The sequence below is a fragment of the Bombyx mori genome, chromosome 27 (assembly GCF_030269925.1).
Source record: "Bombyx mori chromosome 27, ASM3026992v2".
Classification (NCBI taxonomy): Eukaryota; Metazoa; Arthropoda; class Insecta; order Lepidoptera; family Bombycidae; genus Bombyx; species Bombyx mori.
This window is the reverse complement of record NC_085133.1, coordinates 9,942,906-9,966,138: the sequence shown is the minus strand read 5'-3', so window position 1 is coordinate 9,966,138 and position 23,233 is coordinate 9,942,906. Positions and strand designations below refer to the sequence as shown.

The window sequence follows — 23,233 nt, the reverse complement described above, 5'->3', positions numbered from 1 at the left end:
ATACCATAGGGCGTTAGTTTAAAAATATTATGTCAGAGATTGATTTATTATTATTCATCAATAAATTTACGTACGTTCTAAAAATAATCTCTATCAATCAAGGAAATAGAACACATTAGCAATTCATAATTGCTCGTATAGAGCGTAGGATAATATTGTGCAGTTTTCATAAATCAATATTGTAATGCATGTTTTCAACGGGTTGGTACAACCATCCATGGTTTATGTCCTAAATATATCGCTTTCTATTAAGAGTAGAATAGTTTTAATACAAAATTATTGGGATTTCATGTTTAGGGGGCTCCAGAAACCTTATAACGCCGAGTGGGCGATGAGCCATTTATGTTCAAAAAATTAACTTGTATTGTCTTTTCTTTCCGAAAACTAAAATGGATACAGACCCTGGTAAGATTATAATGCTGTAGTAGAAAAATTTAAATGATTCAATAGTTTGAGTATTAGTTTAAGTAGTATTAATGAGTTTTAAGTAGTGTTAATTTGAATCTACATTCACTTCTCTCCACTTTGTCATTCAATCTGTTATCAATGCCATCAAGTTAACAGCTTATGTCGTATTTTTTCTAAAGAGAATTTTGCCGTATGGATTTCTAGTGGTGTGTAAAAATGAGGAAGTTATCCTTAATAGAATAATCTTTTCCTGATTTCTACCTCTTTTGCAATGTAGCCTTTTATAATTTTCATTCGCTTCAAATCCGTACTGCATCTGTAGTTGATTACCAAACGAAACCTGCAAGGAACGAAAAGCATTCATTTTCTAATATTTCACAAACTTTTTGCCCAAAATCAGCCCTTTTGGCTAACTGCGTGAATTAAGTCCTAAATGGTTTCCATTATATCTAAATCTAATACGAGAAAAGACAGATATGGGGATCAAAACAAAAGGACAATTAAACCAATTATGATCGGTTTGCAACTCAATTGGGGAACAGAAATGTACAATGTTTTTCCCTGCAGGCTCCGAAGATATTATATCCGGCACGGTTTTTAGCATGTAGTTAATAGTAACATTTACAATCTCTTTAACCTCCAATTAACCTTGTATTTGTTAAATACGTGGCTTATCTAGTTTTGTAGAACAATTAATTACTTCACTTTTCATTTAAAGGCTAGTTTCGTATGCTTGATGAAGCTTTGTTATGCGCTGCTCCGATGTTGGTCGATGCTGGCTGGTACAGTTGGATGTTGGTATCGCAACGGCTGGTATCAGTTTTGCCGCAATTGGAAATCTCCGGATATTTTTAAAACCCCAACGCTACCGTGTAAAGACTTCTCTCACATTTGGACATTTCATCGGAAAATCGTAAATGGCTGTTTCCATTCAGTTAATAGCACAAGTTTTAAATTTGTAAGAGTGTGGTCCAGTGTCGGAAGATCGTAGGCAACTTCCATTCTGATTTGATAAGTTTTCTTATATCAATATGGATTTCGATCTTATATCTGAAGGTGAGCGGCGTTTTCGCATCACGATCTTGGGAGATCTGGGTGGGTGTCCCATAAGTCCCGCCTCTGCCCAAACCTCACCAAATAAAAAAATGTAACCCGCAAAATTATAATTTGCGTAATTACTGGTGGTAGGACCTCTTGTGAGTCCGCACGGGTAGGTACCACCACTCTGCCTATTTCTGCCGTGAAATAGTAATGCATTTCGGCTTGAAGGGCGGGGTAGCCGTTGTAACTATACTGAGACCTTAGAAGTTATATCTCAAGGTGGGTGGCGCATTTACATTGTAGATGTCTACGGGCTTCAGTAACCACTTAACACCAGGTGGGCTGTGTCGACCACCCATCTAAGCAATAAAAAAACATATACAGGTCCTTCTGATGTTGGTAAATAAGTAGGTATCACATACAGCCTATAATGCGTGTCGTAAAATTATACTACCTCCTGCCCACTACGTAACGAGGGAGTGTCCGACCCGATACGGCCTTTCAATGTTGTCACGTAATCCGTTTTACCGTCCCTCTCCCTCGCGTTGTAAAGGTCATTAGTGCGAGAGGAAGCGCAACGTTTCGAGCTCGTTCGATTAATCATCGCATTAAAAGGGTTGAGGGATAATATGTCACGGTGATTAGGGTTCATTCTTGTGTTGCGCGATGGTTTTTATTTATAATCGATTCTTGTTTAATTAATAACATAATTTTTATTCGTATCGATTGAAGCTATCAGTTTTGTTCTTATTGTAATGGTATCAAAATTCCGAATTCAGATTTTCGGACTTTCCGATCAGCAGAGTTCAATCTGAGCAAATAACAATCCACACCTGTGTGACTGTCTAGAATTATATTTTCTTTTAATTTGTTATATTATTAAGAGACGAAATTGCAGTTTGTATATGTTTTTACATTTGGAGGACGTATCATTTTAACCCGAGAATCTCCGACATACTTTTTTCGGTCGAACCCTAAATACCCATTTGAGCTCCACTGATTATCAGCTTTGGCGTCACCGGTCGCTGATGGTATAACGCTAGGCACCTTCCGTGAAACTCCAACAACAACTGTACCAAGTTTCAACTCGATCGAACAAATGACGTAGGATGCACATAACACGAACAAACAACAAAGTTTTGTTTTTCAATAATATATTTAAGCACGTTTATTATGTGAAGATTTCCAAAGATACCCTTTCCACGAAAGATCTTTGCAGCACGAAGCAGCTATCAAGCATTACGTGAACTCTCCTTCAAGCCAATCCAATGCTAGGTATCTTGGAATGCACCTTTCTTTGGTCTCTTGCCTTTCGCATCCAGTCCTTACCAACCACTTTGACCAGTTCATTGGTCCACTTCGTTGGCTGTCTTTACAACGTCCAGTACGAGGTCTCCACTCCAGTACTTTTGTGCTAATCACACGTGGGGCCACATATTTGAATGTAAATCTAAAAACAAAACGTTTTTTTTTCCAGCACATTTGGACGAAGAGGAGGGCCACTACCAGTGGATCGAGGGTCTGGCCATCTTAATATCGGTTATAGTCGTCGTCATAGTAACAGCGTTTAATGATTACACGAAAGAAAGGCAATTCAGGTCAGTAAACCATGTAACCAACTGATGGTCCAAATAATTAAATTTCTCTGCTACATTTGTTAGGGAAACTAACGATGCTTGATCCATAAGACAATTCTAGACGATTTATATATTTATATTTCCTTATTATTACTACTACTTAATTAGTCATCGAGAATCCTATTTATAATTTGTAATGTGTAATACATATACGTATTATCTACGAAATAAATTTATATTTCATGACTTATGCATTTTGGATTATTACGAATATTTATAAAGTTATATATGATTGTCGAGTCTTATCCAAAAAAAAGTATCGGAGAAATGCATTTATGTATTACCTTATTCGTTTTCTTTCGCATTATAAAGATCCGACAGCGTATTATGAATTAGACAAAAATCGATAAATCTTTACTGGTGGTAGGACCTCTTGTGAGTCCGCGCGGGCAGGTACCGCCACCCTGCCTATTTCTGCCGTGAAGCAGTAATGCGTTTCGGTTTGAAGAATAAGGCAGCCGTTGTAACTATACTTGAGAGCTTAGAACTTATACCTCAAGGTGGGTGGCGCATTTACGTTGTAGATGTCTACGGGCTCCAGTAACCACCTAACACAAGGTGGGCTGTGAGCTCGTCCACCCATCTAAGCAATAAAATCGTTACTGTAAATATTCTTTGCTAAAATCGTCTGATATACAAATGCTTATAGTAGAGCTCCTAAGCGTATCCGTGCGAGCCGCGGGTAGGCACCATCGTTCTACCCAGCTCCGTCGTGAAGCAGTCAAGGGTATAGGTTCGAAGGCCGTCGTACAATACAATTGAAACCCGACCTCATGTCCGGAAGGGTCACATCGACCGGCACGTGAGGGTGTGAACATTATCGCATCGGGATTTAGATGTTTTTTTTTTATTGCTTAGATGGGTGGACGAGCTCACAGCCCACCTGGTGTTGTGGTTACTGGAGCCCATAGATATTTACGACGTAAATGCGCCACTGACCTTGAGATATAAGTTCTAAGGTCTCGAGTATAGTTACAACGGCTGCCCCGCCCTTCAAACCGAAACGCATTACTGCTTCACGGCAGAAATAGGCGGGGTGGGGGTACCTACCCGCGCGGACTCACAAGAGGTCCTACCACCAGTAAAATTTGAAATTTCGCGGCAATAACCTGGATTGATACGTAGAGAAACGCCGGGAGTATCTGACGCAGTAAACACGATGTTGTGTATTTGTGATTATATTCCATCTCAGTTTACGCGCAAAAGACTGACACAAGACACTCTTTATACCGTGCGATTGGAGCTTGTTCTATTTCGTTCTGAAGTAAGAATCTGACGCGGATCCCATCGTTGGGCCTCACATCTTGTCAATAGCGAATGCTTTTATTCCAGAGGTCTGCAGTCTCGGATAGAAGGCGAGCACAAGTTCGCCGTGATCCGCGGCACGGAGGTCAAACAGGTGCCCATCAGCGAGATCGTCGTCGGCGACATATGTCAGATCAAGTACGGAGATCTGCTTCCGGCTGACGGTATCCTGCTGCAGAGCAACGATCTTAAGGTAGGTTCATGTGCTTGCTGATCAGCAGATCTTCGAGTCCCACATACTTGGGGACCTCGTAGGAGATTCGGACCTCGCACGAAAAAAAAACCGTTTATGTTTTGTTTGTGTGTTCGGTGTTCTTAGACTGTACTGATTGTGTTCAGTGTGCTTATTGCGAGTTTCTTAACGTTTTCGATAGCGTAAAAGTTAAGTCAATTTGTATACAGTTGAAACAGCGCCCCTAGCGGCAAACGTAGGCACACGTTCCAACTCCATGCAAATTTAGTTAACTTTAACGCTATCGAGAACGTTAAAAAACTCGCACTAAGCACACTGATCGCGCAGACGGATAAAATTTTTTTCCAATGTAATCTATTTTTATCGTTTTTTATTGTCTAGTTGTTAGATGATTACCGGAATTCGTATGTATTACAACGTGAACAAGGCCACCCACCTTGAGACATGAGGTCGAGTAACGATTGTATGTTGTAATATTCGACGAAAATCAACTCTTAATGATTACCAATTCATTATCAAAAAAAAAAAAGACGCGCCCAACAATTAATCTCCACACGCTATAGTGCGAATAAATATATGTTTTTCTTTTAAATGTAAATATATTTCGCAACAGACGCAACATTAACAAAGTTATCTAAAGCGATATCGTTAATCGGCAGGTAGCAATAATTTACGTGTACACAATATGTATGCGATCGCTGATATTGCTCTAGGGATGCCTGTTTAATGTTTTTAAAATTATAATTTGATTTTTATGGCACAGATGAGTGAACGCCTCCCGTTAAGAAGTTACCATTTTTTTTTATTGCTTAGATGAGTGGACGAGCTCAGCCCACCTGATGTTAAGTGGTTACTGGAACCCATAGACATCTACAACGTAAATGCGCCACCCACCTTGAGATATAAGTTCTAAAGTCTCTGTATAGTTACAACGGCTGCCCCACCCTCAGACCGAGGCGCATTACTGATTCACGGCAGAAACGGGCAAGGTGGTGGTACCTACCCGTACGCACTCACAAGAGGTCCTACCACCAGTAATTACGCAAATTATAATTGTGTGACGTGGTCTATATAACGTGAGTTCCGCGTGACTTCGAAGTCTCTACTCTGATTCATAACGGCCTTCATACCCTTCAAACTCTCTGCGCCTTATACTGGTAGGACGATGGTACCCACACGTTAAGACTGCGAATACCTCCTTTCGCCACTAAGTGCATGTATCCTGGTATAAGATTCAGATAACGCTGATTCCCTTTCTCCGTTGAATCCCTTAGTCCCCTTTTCGACATCCAAGGGATGGGGTGGATGGTGTTCTAAGCGGAAACCTGTTGACCCAAATTGATAGCAGTTATGTGTAGAATGGGGATCGCAGCGCATAAAAAAAAATTTTCGATGTTCCAAAATTTTCTTTTTAATAAAAAAAATAATTAACACTTTTATTACGCCTTGCTCATCATCGTTTTAAACGTCTTCGCCATCTACTTCTTTTCTCTGACATTCTCTATTCTCTTTCTTTCCGTTTTCTCTCACTCATATCTTAACGCTCCGTTCCACACTGTTTTCATACGTTCCATTCTTACCAATCCTACATACATATATGATTACATTTAGCATCCACTCTGGATTAGGATCGAGACTGACCAAGGTCTTTGGTTCGAAGGTTACGAACTCAAGTTCAGTACAGCCCTGCAGTAAATATTTTTTATAAGAGCTAATCATTTATTAATAGCGATTTTTGATAAAATTCATTATTTTCATTCTCGCGTACTGCAAACAGGCCACGTTGTTACGATGCGTGTCATAAATTCGGAACGCACAACCCTACATCCGCGATACTACAATAACCTTATCAATATAATTTATTGGGTTATCTGTTCTCATTGCTTACGTAATACGGATTAATTGATATTAGTAAAGTATCCGGACGCGTTTAAGTTTATAAATTAATTGTATATATATTAATTAATTCCCACACACCCTGTATAGCTAACGTATATGAATCCGAAGTCGCGGAGGTGGCCGTATTGATCATTGCTGACTTGATGAGCATAATAATAGCGACCAAAGATAATTTTGCTTATTTTTTCATCATGCAGGCAATGGAATTGAAATTAATATCAGCGTATGCGCGGGGTCAACGCACCTACGTGTCTTTAACTCGGCTTTTCATTGCGGGTTCACAAAATATGAACTTGGCCTACTTGAGTAACGTTGAATGTTTGTGTTTACTTAAAAGTATTTTAATATCATTTTCCGGCTACTGATTGAAGATTTGGGTCCTCTAATAGGAACACCCTGTATTTTTCATCGTTTTATTGACATTATATTGAAGTTGCTAGTATATAAGAACTCCACGGCTGAATAATAGATTATAGATTAGAATAGATTATTATGAATAATAGATTTACAGGTGCGTCTACAAATCTAGCAAATTCAGTTTAATCAAAACGGGTGTCTCTAGCCCATGTAGCGCGATGTGTAATCACCAGCACCCTCTAGCGGTCAAAATCGATACAAATGTAACAGGTTCATTGAAATTTCTGAGACTGGCGCTCACACCCTTTACCTTAGTAAGTTAAAGCCTCTGCATAGATACTAGGCGTACTCCCTGTTTCAATTTTCCCCTTTATAAACATTATTGCATTTCTAGGCAGTAACTCCATATTCGAATAAAAAATATACATATATAAAACATATACTTATTATTCCGTATTGTGTACAGCGAAAGTCCTGTTAGAATCATCGACAACATTTTTACTGATTATTTTAAACAAACAACCAGACAATTTAACTGTAATGTTTACATTATCAACGTCAACGGACACTTCACGAAAAAAAATAAAAAAAATATATTTCAAAATCAGATAATTCCGAATCCGCCTGATACGACTCTAGTAATTTGATAACGTAATTATAAAACTCGAATGCAGTCTTTTTATCTACGCACGTAAGTGTTTGTACAATTTATAAGGAATCATGTTGTCGCGTGATTGTGTGAAGTGTCTTTATCGGGATGACATAATAGCTTTTTTTAGTACACTAGCGATTCCGCTGCTTTGATATTCGAGATTGTCCTATACTATAGAGTTTTTTAAATACTGTACAATGTCAAAGTTACCGGAATCCGTGGACGTTATTAATCAAGGAATAAAAAAATCTGAGTATTAATATCACAACAGTGCAAATTATGGTTTCGCTTCGTTATTATTTTTAAATCGACAAGTATCTTTGAATTCTTAAATAAATAAGATAACGAGCCTTCAAATTTGGGCACGTGTCAAAGAAGTGACGACACTATCCTGCACAGATATAGCTAAGATGTTCCCCTCACCGGAACCCACCATTACGGTCACCGTCCTCGCCGAAACCGTCGCTTGCGACGAATGGCTCGGCGAGTAAATTAACCCATAGACATGGCCCACCGAGCTTCTCGACGAATCTTCTCAGTGGATCGCGTTTCCGATCCGGTGGTTAGATTCGGCGAAGCACTGCTCTTGCTAGGGCCAGTGTTAGCAACACCTCCTGGGTTAAACCCCGAGAGCTCACCTCCACGTTAGGGAAAGTTAAACTTTAAGATATTTTACCGAGAATATATTTTCAAACACACGAAGGAAACGTATCTATTGTTCTATCGCGCGTTCCGTGGTCTTTACATTCGTCATCGCCGATAAAGAATCCACTACAATCGCCTATAAAGGTGCGCTGTGCTAATAACTCATTGGAATCCAGCCAATCGACGTGACAACTATTTACGCACCGCCGATAGATGCGCTCACTACTTGCTACATCAGCGCGGTGCCATAACACTGACCCAGCTTTTGAACCGGAGTTGACTTAAGCAAAACAGTCGCCCTAGGTTGTTAAATCAGAGCCGGTAGACCTCACAGTTATTTTTTTTCTATTAGATGGGTGGACGAGCTCACAGCCCGCTTGGTGTTAAGTGGTTAGTGGAGCCCATAGACATCTACGACGTAAATACGCCACCCACCTTGAGATACAAGTTCTAAGGTCTCAAGTATAGTTACAACGGTCGCCTCGCCCTTCAAACCGAAACGCATTACTGCTTCACGGCAGAAATAGGCAGGGTGGTAGTACCTACCCGTGCGGGCTCACAAGAGGTCCTGCCACCAGTAAAAAAGTAACAGTAAAAGAGGACTGACAAGTCCGCCACCACTCAGCTTGAGAGTTGGTTGAAGTCTCAACAGTAGTGTGATGGCTGTTCCACCTTTCTGATCTGAAAGCGTGCCTATTCCACAGCAGATATAGTCAGGACTGCGTTACTGGGTCTAGGTGATCGTAGTACGAAAGCCATACTAATAACGTTTTCTACTAAAATGAGTATCTTCATCTACCTTTTATTTATGATGCAAACGCAATTAGTTGGGTGGTGGGTGGCATCGTAATGTCTATGATCTCTGATAACCAATTAACACCAGATGACCCGTGAGCTCACCGGTCCATCAGCAACAATAAGCCGTTAATAGTAAAACAAAGTTTTAATTTCCTAGATTGACGAGTCATCCCTGACGGGAGAATCGGACCATGTCAAGAAGGGTGAAACATTTGATCCCATGGTGCTATCCGGTACACACGTTATGGAAGGTGAGCTATCCTATACTGATGTTATCAATAGCCAAATTTGTTGACCTGTCCATAATCGACTCTAGGTTAAATTATAGCTTTTGTATCGACAACATTGGTTCCGCTTTTACAGCTATAAGAAACCTTAGTCTGGCATCACGTGACAAGCACGTCATTTCGGATCCTCCCGATCCACTAACGGTGCTTTTAGGTACCTCAAGCTCCGGTCATCGTCGAATCCGTCGCTTGCGACGAAGGGCTCGGCGAGTAAATTAACCCACAGACACAGCCCACTGAGTTTCTCGCCGGATCTTCTCAGTGGGTCGCATTTCCGATCCGGTGGTAGGTTCTGCGAAGCACGGCTCTTGCTAAGGTTCGTGTTAGCAACGTCGTCAGGTTTGAGCCCCGTGAGCTCACCTACATTTTAGGGTGAAGGTGAAATAGCCTCTCAAAGCTTAGGTAGGAAAAAAAACGTCACAAGTAGAATCAACATTGATCACAAATTACTTCCAGGTTCCGGCAAGATGTTAGTGACAGCCGTGGGGGTGAACTCCCAGGCCGGCATCATCTTCACGCTGCTCGGTGCCGCTGTCGACAAGCAGGAGAAGGAAATTAAACAGAAGAAGAAAGGTCAGTTCCTCCTCGCCACGCCTGTCGTACGATTCCACTTCGCTATAGTTTACATTTACCCCTCGTTATACCGACCCCCTCCCCTAGTAAGTTGGTTGCGGGCTTCTTGTGATTAAAAACTCAACGATCCGAACAGTTTGTGCGCTTCGTTTAACCTCTCGCCCGCGAATACGGGCAAAATCCAACATAGTAAGAACATTCGAGAATTCTCCGACTCTGAATTTCGAGGTCGCCCGTTGCCAAGCGCAGCCGCCGCAGACATTGCTCATTTAGTCACAGCCGGGACAGCTCGTGTGCTTTTGTTGAGTGAGCTGAGCTTGCGTGAAAGCGGACACATCATCGAGCTTTAAAGTTTTGCGAGCGTCACAGAGATAGCGTGACTGACTGTGGTTTTTAAAAACGACATTTGTGTTTGGGTTGTAATTGTTTTTTTTTTTCAAAATTTTGTCTACTAAATTACATGTTGTCAGCGTTATCATTGTACTCATTTTAAATAAAATATATAAAAAAAATATAAAATAAATAATGTTGATACTAAAAGCTGAATACAATAATACAATTAGGAAACTAAATGAGCATTGTACTAAACCTGCTTCGTTGGATTAGCGGTCCCCCGTCTACACGGCGGCCCCCCTCTGGGGATCGATCTATAATTAAATGAAATTAGTAACTTAAATAAAAGTTATAAAAAATACAGTATGCTAGTTAATCTTTTAACTGTAATTTCGTTAAAGACATTGAACTTAAAAATTAATAATTCATTACAAACTTTTACTACAATCAAAAAGTTACTCACTTCATTTAAGTCACGAGATTATTTTATTAATTAAAATAGTATTGCAATGTTTTATTTTCGTAGCGTTCGTATTGCATCTTAAATTTAAGGGTCTTGTTAAACGTTGTACGTTTGTATGGTTAACTAATCGGCTGATGTATTCGTGGCATGGTGACGTATTTTAAACAATAAAGTAATCTCTGTGAATACAGAATATATATCAGGAAGCGCCAACATTAAAGCATTTTAGAACGTTTTAGCGATTACGGCTTCAAACGAAATTGAACCCTATATCATATAGTTCGTAAAGTCGTAAATGCTAAAACGCCACGTTACCTAGACATAGAGCTATAGTGTGACCCGTTCAATGACATCCGAATTTTGTTTCTATCCCCCCCCCCGGCTCGCTGCACGCCCTCCGCCCTCCGCCCCCCGTCGCTCGATGAAAATAAAAAAAAAACAAAAAAATCACATCAACCCTCCACATCTGCATCGTGTTTATGTCGTGTTGACTGCATGATGTGAAACAATTACTACATCCATATTCAATATTTGTCACGTGTCCGCTTGTATGGATTGTGGTAGAGGAGAGAAAGCAGCAACGCAAAGGGACCCAGCGCAAGAGCATCCCCGGTAAGTACTTCCTCGCTAGACCCTCGCTTTCGACCTTTAACCTCTGGCTTCCGACCTTTGACCTCTGGCTTCCGACCTTTGACCTCTAGCTTCCGACCTTACAGAACTTTGGGCTTATATGTGATTTCTGATTCTTACAGGAAACGCTAATACGTTAAATCTTTTTGTCGCTTTCTTTCTCAACTAATTCAAATCAAGTTGGAGATGAAACATTCAGTTTTCTTATTTTCTTGTCACACATTATTTTTTCCTGTTTCCAAAAGAATTTTCTAATTGAAGAAAAAAGGGCTATTTCTCTGCTTCGTCTGTGGCTTTGGGGCATTATGTTTGCATCGCGTCGGCACTTACTGCCTCCTTCCAAAACGATCTTCAACATATCTACATACAGTGCAACCTTAATATAACGAACCTCAATATAACGACGTCCTCGATTGAACAAATTTTTCGTAAATTCAATTGTCCATAAGAGTCAGTGTCAGATATACCTTTAAATCTCTTGCGAACAATATCTTTATAGCATTTTCAACTATTAAAAAAACCTCTAATTAATTTTGTCAACGAAAAACCTTTATGTAACGATCCCACCAATATGATCCTTAAGCCCATAGTATGTGAATCCAGTGGTATCTACCTACACAGGTACCTACAAGTGCGGACTCACAAGTGGTCCTACCATCAGTAATTACGCAAATTATAATTTTGCGGGTTTGATTTTTATTACACTTGAAGTGAAGGAATCACCGTGGAAGTCAATCGTGAACATTTGCTGAGTACATATTTCATTAAAAAAATGGTACCAGCCTGGGATTCGAACACCGGTGAATCGCTCAACACGAATGCACCAGACGTCTTATCCTTTACGCCACGGCGACTGATGTAACGAATATCCACTTGTTCCCTTCCGATTTGTTATATCGAGGTTGTACTGTATATATAGATTCAGTGTATTCGACTATGATGATACTGAGAGTGTAGTTAGTAATAATCGCAGGAGATTTTTCAGTTTTTTATTTATTTCTTTACTTACTATTTATTTTGCTCTCTCTGTCTTTTGTGTCTCGTAAATGTTGTGATTTTTTTTTCTCTCTTTAAGTACACTACCTCTACATATATACAACACAATACGATTATCGATTTCATTTACTTATACAATTAACTAACCAATTAATAATCACTATATTAACTTGCTGGTTTCACTATTAAAATTTAAAAAGTTAACATTGATTTTAGTCTAATAAACTTTGTGTATATATTTAAATTCTGTATTAATAAATGTAAATTTTAATTCTTGTGTATCTTTATATTGGTCGATTTTGAACAAAAAACAGCACTAAATAGCGTTCTTCCCCTTCTAATATTTCAGTGCGAATGTTATTTTTAACAAAGAGATTAATTTTTATGAATGAATAAACTTTAATGATCCAAGATAACATTAAAAGATGGCGACTCATTCTATCGTTTTGTTGTAATGCAAGATTTCATTGCTTATTATAATTATCTACTCATAGTATAGTATGTAGATAGTATCTTGCTAATACTGTGAAACTTGTTGCAACTACCACAGTAACTATGGCGGGTGAACTACAATTTTAAAAGATCTAACGCAGATTATTAGTATTTCATTTATATCTTTTTGAAAATTAAAGAATTTAATGGTAAGAGATGATAGACGATACAAGAAGGAAGTAAACGTGACCAAACCTTGGCGAAAGGTCAAAGTTAATTGTATGATGAAAAGTTAATTGAATGTAGTAAGTTCGAACCAGAAGGTACGATTATTTCGAGATACAGAACTAGGGGAGGTTCGAAGATGAAGCCGAGAAGGTAATAGTGGTTGCAGACGTATCATGGATGTGGTATCCGCATTGGCTGAACGACACCGCTGCAATCTTGCATTACAAACAAACATTAAGGAATCAGTCGCCATCTCAACACGAGGCCGACACGATCCGTCAGTGTCGTCCACCGTGGGTAAGCGTTGTTGTCGGCGCAGGTGAGGAGGAGGGAGTGGGGGGCGTGGGCGCCAACCACGCGCCGCCCGACGACAACCACGCGCCGCCCGCCGCCGACAAGCCGCCGCCAGAGCCGCAACACAAGAAGGAGAAGTCCGTGCTGCAGGCCAAACTTACCAAGCTCGCTATACAGGTAAGCGCAGCCGATCATTCGTACAGCTCTTTTACATGCATCAGAATCACACTGACTATGATGGCACATGAGAATATGTCTCATTATCCGGAGTAAAACTTCTAAAATTCGTCCAAAGCGTGAATTGCGGTAGGCAGCGGCTTGGCTATGCCCCTGGCATTGCTGAAGTCCATGGGCGACGGTAACCACTCGCCATCAGGTGGGCCGTATGCTCGTCTGCCTACAAGGGCAATAAAATAAAATAAAAAAGTATTCGGCATATGTTGGACGTAAACATGAATCCATACACTTTTTAGAACGTACATACAGCAATCATCTAAACATCACCCGATACTTGAAGGTTTTTTGGCGTCATCATCTAGTTTTTGATGACTGCTTAAAATCGTCTTTACATGATTCTCGCTTTCAGGGACTTCTACACGAACTACTGGAGATATAAAAAAAATTTATACTGTGAAAGCGTGGAACATATTTGTTAAAATGCTCTTCTCGTGTCTACAGTTATAATTGTGCAAATCTGTTAAAGTTTTATATAAAACCCAACGCGCGCCGTGCAAGCTGTATTACAGTAATACTAACGCCTGAACTTACAATTATTTCCAGATCGGTTACGCCGGCTCGACGATCGCCGTGCTCACGGTCATAATCCTGGTCATACAGTTCTGCGTCCGGACGTTCGCCATAGAGGGCAAGCCGTGGAAGGCGACCTACATTAACAACCTGGTGAAGCACCTCATCATCGGTGTGACGGTGCTGGTCGTCGCCGTGCCCGAGGGGCTGCCGCTCGCTGTCACACTCTCGCTTGCTTATTCCGTAAAGGTTAGAACGAGACGGCTGGTCCTGTAATTTAAACAAACTTGTCAAAACAGAATGGGATTTAATTTATGTGAACTTTTTTTTTTTTATTTCTTAAGATGGGTGGACGAGCTCACAGCCCACCTGGTGTTAAGTGGTTACTGGAGCCCATAGACATCTACAACGTAAATGCGCCACACACCTTGAGATATAAGTTCTAAGTATAGTTACAACGGCTGCCCCACCCTTCAAACCGAATCGCATTACTGCTTCACGGCAGTAATAGGTAGAGGTACCTACCCGTGCGGACTCACAAGAGGTCCTACCACCAGTAAAAACTTTAACCAATAACAGAAAATGATGAAAGACAACAATCTGGTGCGCCACCTGGACGCCTGCGAGACCATGGGCAACGCCACCGCCATCTGCTCGGACAAGACCGGCACGCTGACCACCAACCGCATGACGGTCGTGCAGTCGTACATCTGCGAGAAGCTGTGCAAGGTGACGCCCAACTACCGCGACATCCCGCCGCCCGTCGCCGACCTCATCGTGCAGGGCGTGGCGCTCAACTCCGCCTTCACCTCCAGGATCATGGTGAGTGGAATCTTTTTTTTAAAGGATTTTATGACCTGGTAACTAAGACCTTTAAGTCATGTCTCATTTTAATTTATATTCTTATTTTTATGAAAAATTATATTATGCAGTGAAATGAAATGAAGATGATATATGATGAAATATAATCTCAGTAAATTGGTGGTCAATTACTAAGATTTTTTTCAGTGGAATTTTTGGAGGATCCCGACAAGTTACGTCCAGCGGCTTTATTTCATTTTCCCACATTTGTGCACTTCTACAGATATTAAACAGTTAATAAACCACCGTTATTATACATTTAAACTTGAAGAAACACTAAATGGACAAAATAAAACAAATCACACAAACTTCACTCCTCGCGTTCCCGCCAAAAAGTCCCGTGAGTGGATTCCGGCACTTTATATAAAACTACCCGCTTGTTGCAACACTAAGAAAACGTAGCGTCGAGGTAAACACCCAGATTAGCGTGTGCATTATTCCATAGAACATCAAGAGGCACATAATTATGAACAAAAATAAAAACTTAAAATTATTACGATTTTCAGCCATCACAAGATCCAACGATGCCATCCATGCAAGTCGGTAACAAAACTGAATGCGCCCTCCTCGGATTCGTCCTGGCTCTAGGGCAGAGCTACGAAGCCGTCAGAGAAAGTCATCCCGAAGAGTCGTTCACCAGGGTGTACACCTTCAACTCGGTGCGGAAGAGCATGTCCACCGTCATACCGCACAACGGCGGCTACAGGCTCTACACTAAGGGAGCTTCGGAGATCGTGCTTAAAAAGTATGTAACTTGCGCCGCAACCCTGGCAGTCCGCGGACACTGGCAACCCTGGCAGTAGCCGCTCACGGTCTTTGTGTAGCGTCCTTAGGAATTACGAGTAGTTCGCCACTTAATTAACACCTTATTGTCCTCTCATACTTTGTCGTTCATATAGTATTTTTTTTATTGTTTAGATGGGTGGACGAGTTCACAGCCCACCTGGTGTTAAGTGGTTACTAGAACCCATAGACATCCACAACGTAAATGCGCCACCCACCTTGAGATATAAGTTGTAAAATCTCAGTATAGTTACAGCGGCTGCCCCACCCTTCAAACCGAAACGCATTACTGCTTCACGGCAGAAATAGGCTGCGTGGTGGTACCTACCCGTGCGGACTCACAAGAGGTCCTACCACCACATAGTCCTCTCATATTTTGTCGGTCATATAGTACTCTTGTAATGTTGTTCGTTGGGAGGTGTTAAAGGAAAACTTCTTCTTGCGTGTATTCCATGTTTAATTATCATATCAATCCTAGTTTACAATTATGAAGAAGCCCATGTTTCTTAGTGATCCGCCTTATTAGGGTGACATACGAGATTTCACCTATTAACTATGTTATATACTAAATGCTATGCTAATACTATGCTATGCTATAATATATAAGTATACACACTCCACTCTTACTTCCTCAATATGACATTTAGTAGCTCACATTTGTGTTCGCTGGAACTGTTGCTGTGACCGTGCTGGTCGATACTTTGTGTAACTGTCGAATTGGTAAGACGCACTCGATCTCCTCCTCCTCGCGTCGTTTCCTCACTGCTGAGGGTCGTGCCCGTATATTTCGACAGGATTTTGCTCCTTGTGATGTCCCGCCAGCGCCTCCGATCATTGGCCGCATGCAGGGCGTCGTGGAATGGGACCTCTAGTGTGGTGCGGATTTGGTCGAACCACCTTGTCGGAGTACGCCCGCGCGGTCTCTTTCCCTCGATCTTCCCTGTCACGAATAGTCTCTCTAAGCTTACTTTACTGGTGGTAGGACTTCTTGAGAGTCCGCACGGGTAGGTACCACCGCCCTGCCTATTTCTGCCGTGAAGCAGTAATGCGTTTCGGTTTGAAGGGTGTGGCAGCCGTTGTAACTATACTGAGATCTTAGAACTTATATCTCAAGGTGGGTGGCGCATTTACGTTGTAGATGTCTATGGGCTCCGGTAATCACTTAACACCAGGTGGGCTGTGAGCTCGTCCACCCATATTAAGCAACAAAAAAAAAAGATTTGATAAAATTATGAAAAGCTTCGAAGAAGTACTTAGTGTCGGGAGTAGGGTGTAGCTACAGCTGTACCGCTGTGCAGGTGCGCCTTCATCTACGGGCACGAGGGCCGCCTGGAGAAGTTCACGCGCGACATGCAGGAGCGGCTCGTGCGCCAGGTCATCGAGCCCATGGCCTGCGACGGGCTGCGGACCATCTCCGTGGCCTACCGGGACTTCGTGCCCGGGAAGGCGGACATCAACCAGGTAAGGGCGCGCGGAGGAGCCCCCGCCCCTCCCGCGCCGCCCCCCCTCACGCCCCCCTGTGTCGCAGGTGCACGTGGACCAGGAGCCGCACTGGGACGACGAGGACAACATCGTGAACAACCTGACCTGCCTCTGCGTTGTAGGGATCGAGGACCCCGTGAGGCCCGAGGTAAGCCAACATCGTTTGTTCTCAAAACAAATTTTCTTAATTATTTTTAATTCCTTCATTATAAATATTTTTTACTATTTTTCATTATAAACTAGCTGACCCGGCAGACTTCGCAGTGTCTCAGTCGATAAATAAAAGACCTAAACTTTTGTATAAAATAAACTTAAAACAAGCAAAAGGAATCCGCCCTACGGGGGGGATACATCAAAGGAAAGATAACTATTTCGAATAATAAAAGGTCTGTCTAACAATAACCGTTATCACGATTTATGTATGGTAATGCACCACGGCAACGCTGCAGGTTCCAGAGGCCATCCGCAAGTGTCAGAAGGCCGGCATCACGGTGCGCATGGTGACGGGAGACAACGTGAACACCGCGCGCTCCATCGCCATGAAGTGCGGCATCCTCAGGCCCACGGACGACTTCCTGGTGCTCGAGGGGAAGGAGTTCAACCAACGCATACGGGACGCCAACGGAGAGGTGAGCTCACCCCCCAACCCCCCTCAGTAAATCCTCGAAATATTAATATTTGGAATTCTCAAATAAGTCTAAAGAAATGTGACTTTTAAATTCTAATAAAGTGATTATAATATTTCGTCGATTGTCAAATCAAAATCTGCTATGTGCATTTTTTTTTTATTTTTACTTTTTGACCTTTCGTATATTTCACAAGCCTATGTACCGTATAAAAAAAACTGTTATGTGTCTATAGCTTTAATATTTATCTAGAGCTTTCATTTGATATAGTTCTTAAAAATGTTTTTACTCGTTTATTCAAAATATAGTTTTTGCACATAGCAGATTTTGGTTTGACCGCGACGATTTGTTTAGTTAAACAGGAATGCTAATGCGTCTCGCTACGTGTGCAGGTGCAGCAGCAGCTGGTGGACAAGGTGTGGCCCAGCCTGCGCGTGCTGGCGCGCTCGTCGCCCACGGACAAGTACACGCTCGTCAAAGGCATGATCGAGTCCAAGGCATTCGACACGCGCGAGGTGGTGGCCGTCACCGGGGACGGGACCAACGACGGACCCGCGCTCAAGAAGGCCGACGTCGGATTCGCCATGGTGCGCCGCCACTACACGCACGCACACACGCACACACACACGCGCTGACACGCACGTACAAACAGTCACGCACATACACATGCACACACAGACACACCAGCCCACACACCCAGACACAAACATCTGCAGAAATACCAGCACCTACCATGCATTATCTCTGCACCACCCTATGGTCGACTGGAAAAGAATGGCCATGGCATTAAGTCCGCCTGTGTACAACTTTTGTTTTGTGCATAGAGTATAAATAAATAAATACACACACACGCATATACACACGCGCACACGCTCACATACACCCAATATTTCTGTTCTACCAAGTAGTAAGCGTTTATTTTACCAAACATTAAAAAACGAAGGTTATCAATTTACCACGTGCTCAGTATAAAATTGAAACATCTACGGAGAAATGAGCGCGCCGCCCGCACGCGCTCCGAGCTGTGCATATAACTACTGCACACGGAACTGCTCTGTCGGAAAAAGCTCGTCAGTAGTTTAATTCCAAAAAAAAAGTGGGTAGATGAAGGTATTTGACAAAAACCTTAATCGCGCCACTTCCGAACAGCGCCCCGGGACCGCCGACCCTCTATCTCTGTATTATTCAATACTTTAAAAAAAGCACACAAATGATCATAAAATTTTGCTATTTTTAATATTTTTATTCTGACATTTAAAAAACAGCCGAGTCGTCAACGTAACCTGGCGAGACTCTTTCCATTGCGGATAGTATTTGTGGTTTGTTATTTGTTGTTCGCATTCGCGGGATATTTTACTCCGAACATATAAAAGACAAACACACCATTTGAACAATATCTATAATGTGTACAATGTGTAAAATTACGTTTTTACAATCAAATCGACGCGCGCGAATCTTGTTGCATGACTTTTTTTTTTTGGTTGCTTAGATGAATGGGCGAGCTCACGGCCCACCTGGTGTTAAGTGGTTACTGGAGCCCATGGACATCTACAACGTAAATGCGCCACCCACCTTGAGATATAAGTTCTAAGGTCTCAATTATAGTTACAACGGCTGCCCCACCCTTCAAACCGAAACGCATTACTGCTTCACGGCAGAAATAGGCAAGGTGGAGGTACCTACCCGCGCGGACTCACAAGAAGTCCTACCACCAGTAGAAACGTCACGGGACACCTGCGCGTTCGGGAACTCCGATCACGCCCGATGACGCCCGAGTGCGACCGAATGTTGCATGCTGCATATTAATCAATTAGTGAATAAAAAATGAGCAAGACGTTCGCTGTGGTCCCAGGGCATCGCCGGCACGGACGTGGCTAAGGAGGCGTCCGACATCATCCTGACGGACGACAACTTCTCGTCGATCGTGAAGGCGGTGATGTGGGGCCGCAACGTGTACGACTCCATCGCCAAGTTCCTGCAGTTCCAGCTCACCGTCAACGTGGTGGCCGTCATCGTGGCCTTCATCGGAGCCTGCGCCATCCAGGACAGCCCGCTCAAGGTTCTTTTATTTATTGCTTAGCTGGGTGGACGAGCTAATAGGTGGAGCCCATAGCAACCACAAGTATAGTCAAGTATAGTTACAACGACTGCCCCAACCTTCAAACCGAAACGCATTACTGCTTCACGGCAGAAATAAGCAGGGTGGTGGTACCTACCCGCGCGGACTCACAAGAGGTCCTACCACCAGTAAAGAGGTCCTACCACCAGTAAGAGGTCCTACCACCAGTAAAGAGGTTCTACCACTAGTAAGAGGTCCTACCACCAGCGCACACCTGCTGCGGCTCCACTCTCGTACGTGACTCGGATCTCCTCCGTTTCCAGGCGGTCCAGATGCTGTGGGTGAACCTGATCATGGACACGCTGGCGTCCCTGGCGCTGGCCACGGAGATGCCGACCCCGGACTTGCTGCAGCGGAAGCCGTACGGACGGACCAAGCCCCTCATCTCGCGCACCATGATGAAGAACATCCTCGGACAGGCCATCTATCAGCTCTTCATCATATTCATGCTGTTGTTTGTCGGTAATTATACTGTGAATGTTTCAGTAGTGGTAGTCAGCGAGCATTGTCTTCGTTTTGCGGAATGTAAATGATAAATTACATACACGTTCCCTTCATAAAGGCACAATTAATTGATTTTGACGTGACAACGTCTTATAATTCGATGGAGCCGGTTGCATGCACGAAAAAACATGACTCATGCGGCGTTACCTCGCTCTGAGGCGTTCCATTTAAGGCTTGAAGTGCAAGCGAGAGCGCGCAACAAGCGACAAAGAGGCACAATCGGCCTCCGCGTTCGGCAACGTTCGACATCTGTCTCTCTCCTACTTGAGTGAGCGATGCATCTGCGTGGACAGCTGCTATACAATAATACATTTACATGTTTTTGTCAAGTATGAAGTTCAGTGAAAAGTGAATGCGGTGTCAATTGTCCATACAAAATATCTATCAAACAAATAAACTTAAATTTTCCCTTTGAAAAATGAAACCATTCCATCAGTATTTTCTTATGACGTTGCCACGTTCAACTATCGTCAGTAAACCGACTTTAGAGACAACCGATATTTTTGACTAAAATCGTTGAGTAGTTGATGGGGCGTGGCGGGGCGCCCCCCGTGCTCCCCGCGCTCCATGTGCTGTCTGTGTCCAGGCGACAAGATGCTGAACATCCCGTCGGGCCGGTACCAGCCGCTGGGCTCGGAGCCGACGCAGCACTTCACCATCATCTTCAACACGTTCGTGATGATGACCCTCTTCAACGAGATCAACGCCAGGAAGATCCACGGCCAGCGGAACGTGTTCGAGGGACTCTTCACCAACCCCATCTTCTATTCCATTTGGGTCGGGACTGCGCTGTCGCAGGTGGGTGCCCTCCCCCCTCCCCTCCCCCCACACGGGTGGAGCTCCAACTAACCTTGACGTGTCGTTCAGGTGGTCATCATCCAGTTCGGCGGCATGGCGTTCAGCACGGCGGGACTCACGATAGATCAGTGGCTGTGGTGCTTGTTCTTCGGAGCGGGGACCTTGGTTTGGGGCCAGCTCGTCACCACGCTACCCACTAGGAAAATACCCAAGACCCTCTCGTATGTATTGCCATTTATTTCCGTAAACTGCATTGTAAAATAAAGCCGCAAACAACGATATCGTCCTATTGAAATCATGTTTTCAATTGGACGTTGTCAAGATTGGCTTTGGTTCGCGGTGGGACACAGCTGTGTCATTTAATATTTAAACATGAGTTGAACAAAGTATTTGATGCGAACTCGTCACATTGTGACATGAGGTCGATGAATCTAATTGTATTGCATAACCATCTGGTATGTGGAACTCAAAGGCAAGATAATAAGACCTACCTGTGTGGGCTCACTTCAGGCCCGGTGATTGGGTAAATTCGTAATTACTGGGGGGGAAAAGTAGAATTAATCAGAGACGTCATCTCCCGGTCGAGCGGGGCTGGGTCTCTGAGCGTGCGCTGCTGCAGGTGGGGTCGCGGGCAGGCCGGCCAGGAGTGCGCCCCCGCGCCGGACTACGACAACGAGCTCGACAAGAAGCCGCGCGCCGGACAGATCCTCTGGATCCGCGGACTCACGCGCCTACAGACGCAGGTATGCGCGCCGGGGGCGGGCGGGGGGACCGCGGGGGGACGCGGGGGACCGCGGGGGGACGGCCGGGCCTTGACTGTGCGCGCGTACTGGACAATATCCAAGATTGATTCAGTCATTTTATCAATAAACTTTCATTTAAAGGCAATATTTAGAGCAACAATGACGACAAACAAACACGAAACAGTCAAGCGTCCTATTGTTTTAATAAATGTTTACAAAGGGGGAGGGGGGGGAATGAAGTTGTGTTGTTAAATGTGGGCAGCCGTCTCGCCCGCGCTGGTCTTGTTTCAATATGCCTCATATTGCATCAAGACCGGTTGATGTTGTAACGTGTGGATACGTTAACTTGCGGGGGTTGCTGTGGGCCACGGACCGATGTGGTGTCCAGTAGAAACCGAAAGCGCTGTATTCAGAGGGTAATTCAAAATAAATTAAATTTGATAAAAAAATAAAATGTAATACAGCGTTTTCTATTCACTGACAACCCTATGACAGACTACTCAGGGCTACCAACATACCCCCGTGAAACAATCGGCTGTGATAATAAAGACTGATAGATATTATGTACAAAAAATCTCAAAGAAGCATGTAGGAGAAGCATTTAGTATTTGCTTGAACGGATAATGCTGAGTTTCCAGTTCTAGATAGGAGTTTTGCATACAGCATAATGTTGATTGAGCAGTCTGCAGGCCAACAGGGCGACCGTGGGCATCCCAACGTTAAGTTGTCGATAGCTTCCATTAAAAACTTTACTCTATACTGTTCTAATGAAGTGATATGTATCCCATTGATGACGTCACTGTTCAATAATTCCGCTGGCTCAGTTCACGATGGACACATTTAGTTTTGCATTGTGACGTCAGACCGTCCGGGTAGGTAACGTTCGAATGTGGTCCACGGACAAATCGACTATAGAACATTTGTTTGAACTACGAAGGTTCTACAGAAACTAAGCGGTTTTTTTTTTAAAATATGTTCCATTTATTTTTCATATTACTATTAAATTTGTTTTTCTTTTGAGTTTCCTTTTTTTTTTCTTTTTATTTTTCTTTTCATTTTTCCGTTTTCTCTCCTGTACTTCCGTTCTCGTTCGGATATTTCTGTTAAGACCTCACACAGAGAAACACTTTACAAATTAATAGTTGATGTAGTTAACGCTATTATATATAATTTTTGGCGGATGATATTAATAACGTAGATTTTAAACACATCCTTGTTCGGTCACTAATTTTGCATAATGACGTTCTTGTAGCGAGTAGATTAGCTTCCGTCTCTTTTTAGCCTTCAAAACGAAATTGGCTACCGAACAAACAACGCAATAATTAGTCGTTTTTTTTAAATTAGTGTTTATTTTCCAAAGTAAAATGCCTTTTGTTTGACGTTGTTTATCTCGCGCCCG

The 23,233-nt window shown here is 42.8% G+C and overlaps 1 protein-coding gene across 22 annotated transcripts in view; it reads left to right on the top strand.

The window, feature by feature from the left end:
- LOC101744319 (plasma membrane calcium-transporting ATPase 2) overlaps positions 1-23,233 on the top strand; it is a 194,151-nt gene that overhangs the window by 160,170 nt on the left and 10,748 nt on the right. For 14 of the 22 annotated variants that reach the window (XM_062676658.1, XM_004926009.5, XM_062676646.1 and 11 more), the window contains 18 exons: positions 2,927-3,047; positions 4,419-4,584; positions 9,093-9,186; positions 9,679-9,795; positions 11,156-11,203; positions 13,197-13,348; positions 13,952-14,167; positions 14,498-14,740; positions 15,286-15,524; positions 16,861-17,023; positions 17,091-17,192; positions 17,494-17,673; positions 18,063-18,257; positions 19,523-19,729; positions 20,053-20,251; positions 20,880-21,091; positions 21,161-21,312; positions 21,711-21,834. In XM_062676658.1, the coding sequence (XP_062532642.1) occupies positions 2,927-3,047; positions 4,419-4,584; positions 9,093-9,186; positions 9,679-9,795; positions 11,156-11,203; positions 13,197-13,348; positions 13,952-14,167; positions 14,498-14,740; positions 15,286-15,524; positions 16,861-17,023; positions 17,091-17,192; positions 17,494-17,673; positions 18,063-18,257; positions 19,523-19,729; positions 20,053-20,251; positions 20,880-21,091; positions 21,161-21,312; positions 21,711-21,834 (2,930 nt within the window). The remainder of the gene's footprint in view (positions 1-2,926; positions 3,048-4,418; positions 4,585-9,092; positions 9,187-9,678; positions 9,796-11,155; positions 11,204-13,196; positions 13,349-13,951; positions 14,168-14,497; positions 14,741-15,285; positions 15,525-16,860; positions 17,024-17,090; positions 17,193-17,493; positions 17,674-18,062; positions 18,258-19,522; positions 19,730-20,052; positions 20,252-20,879; positions 21,092-21,160; positions 21,313-21,710; positions 21,835-23,233) is intronic. The other 8 variants (XM_062676659.1, XM_038020804.2, XM_062676654.1 and 5 more) reach the window with 1 other exon arrangement.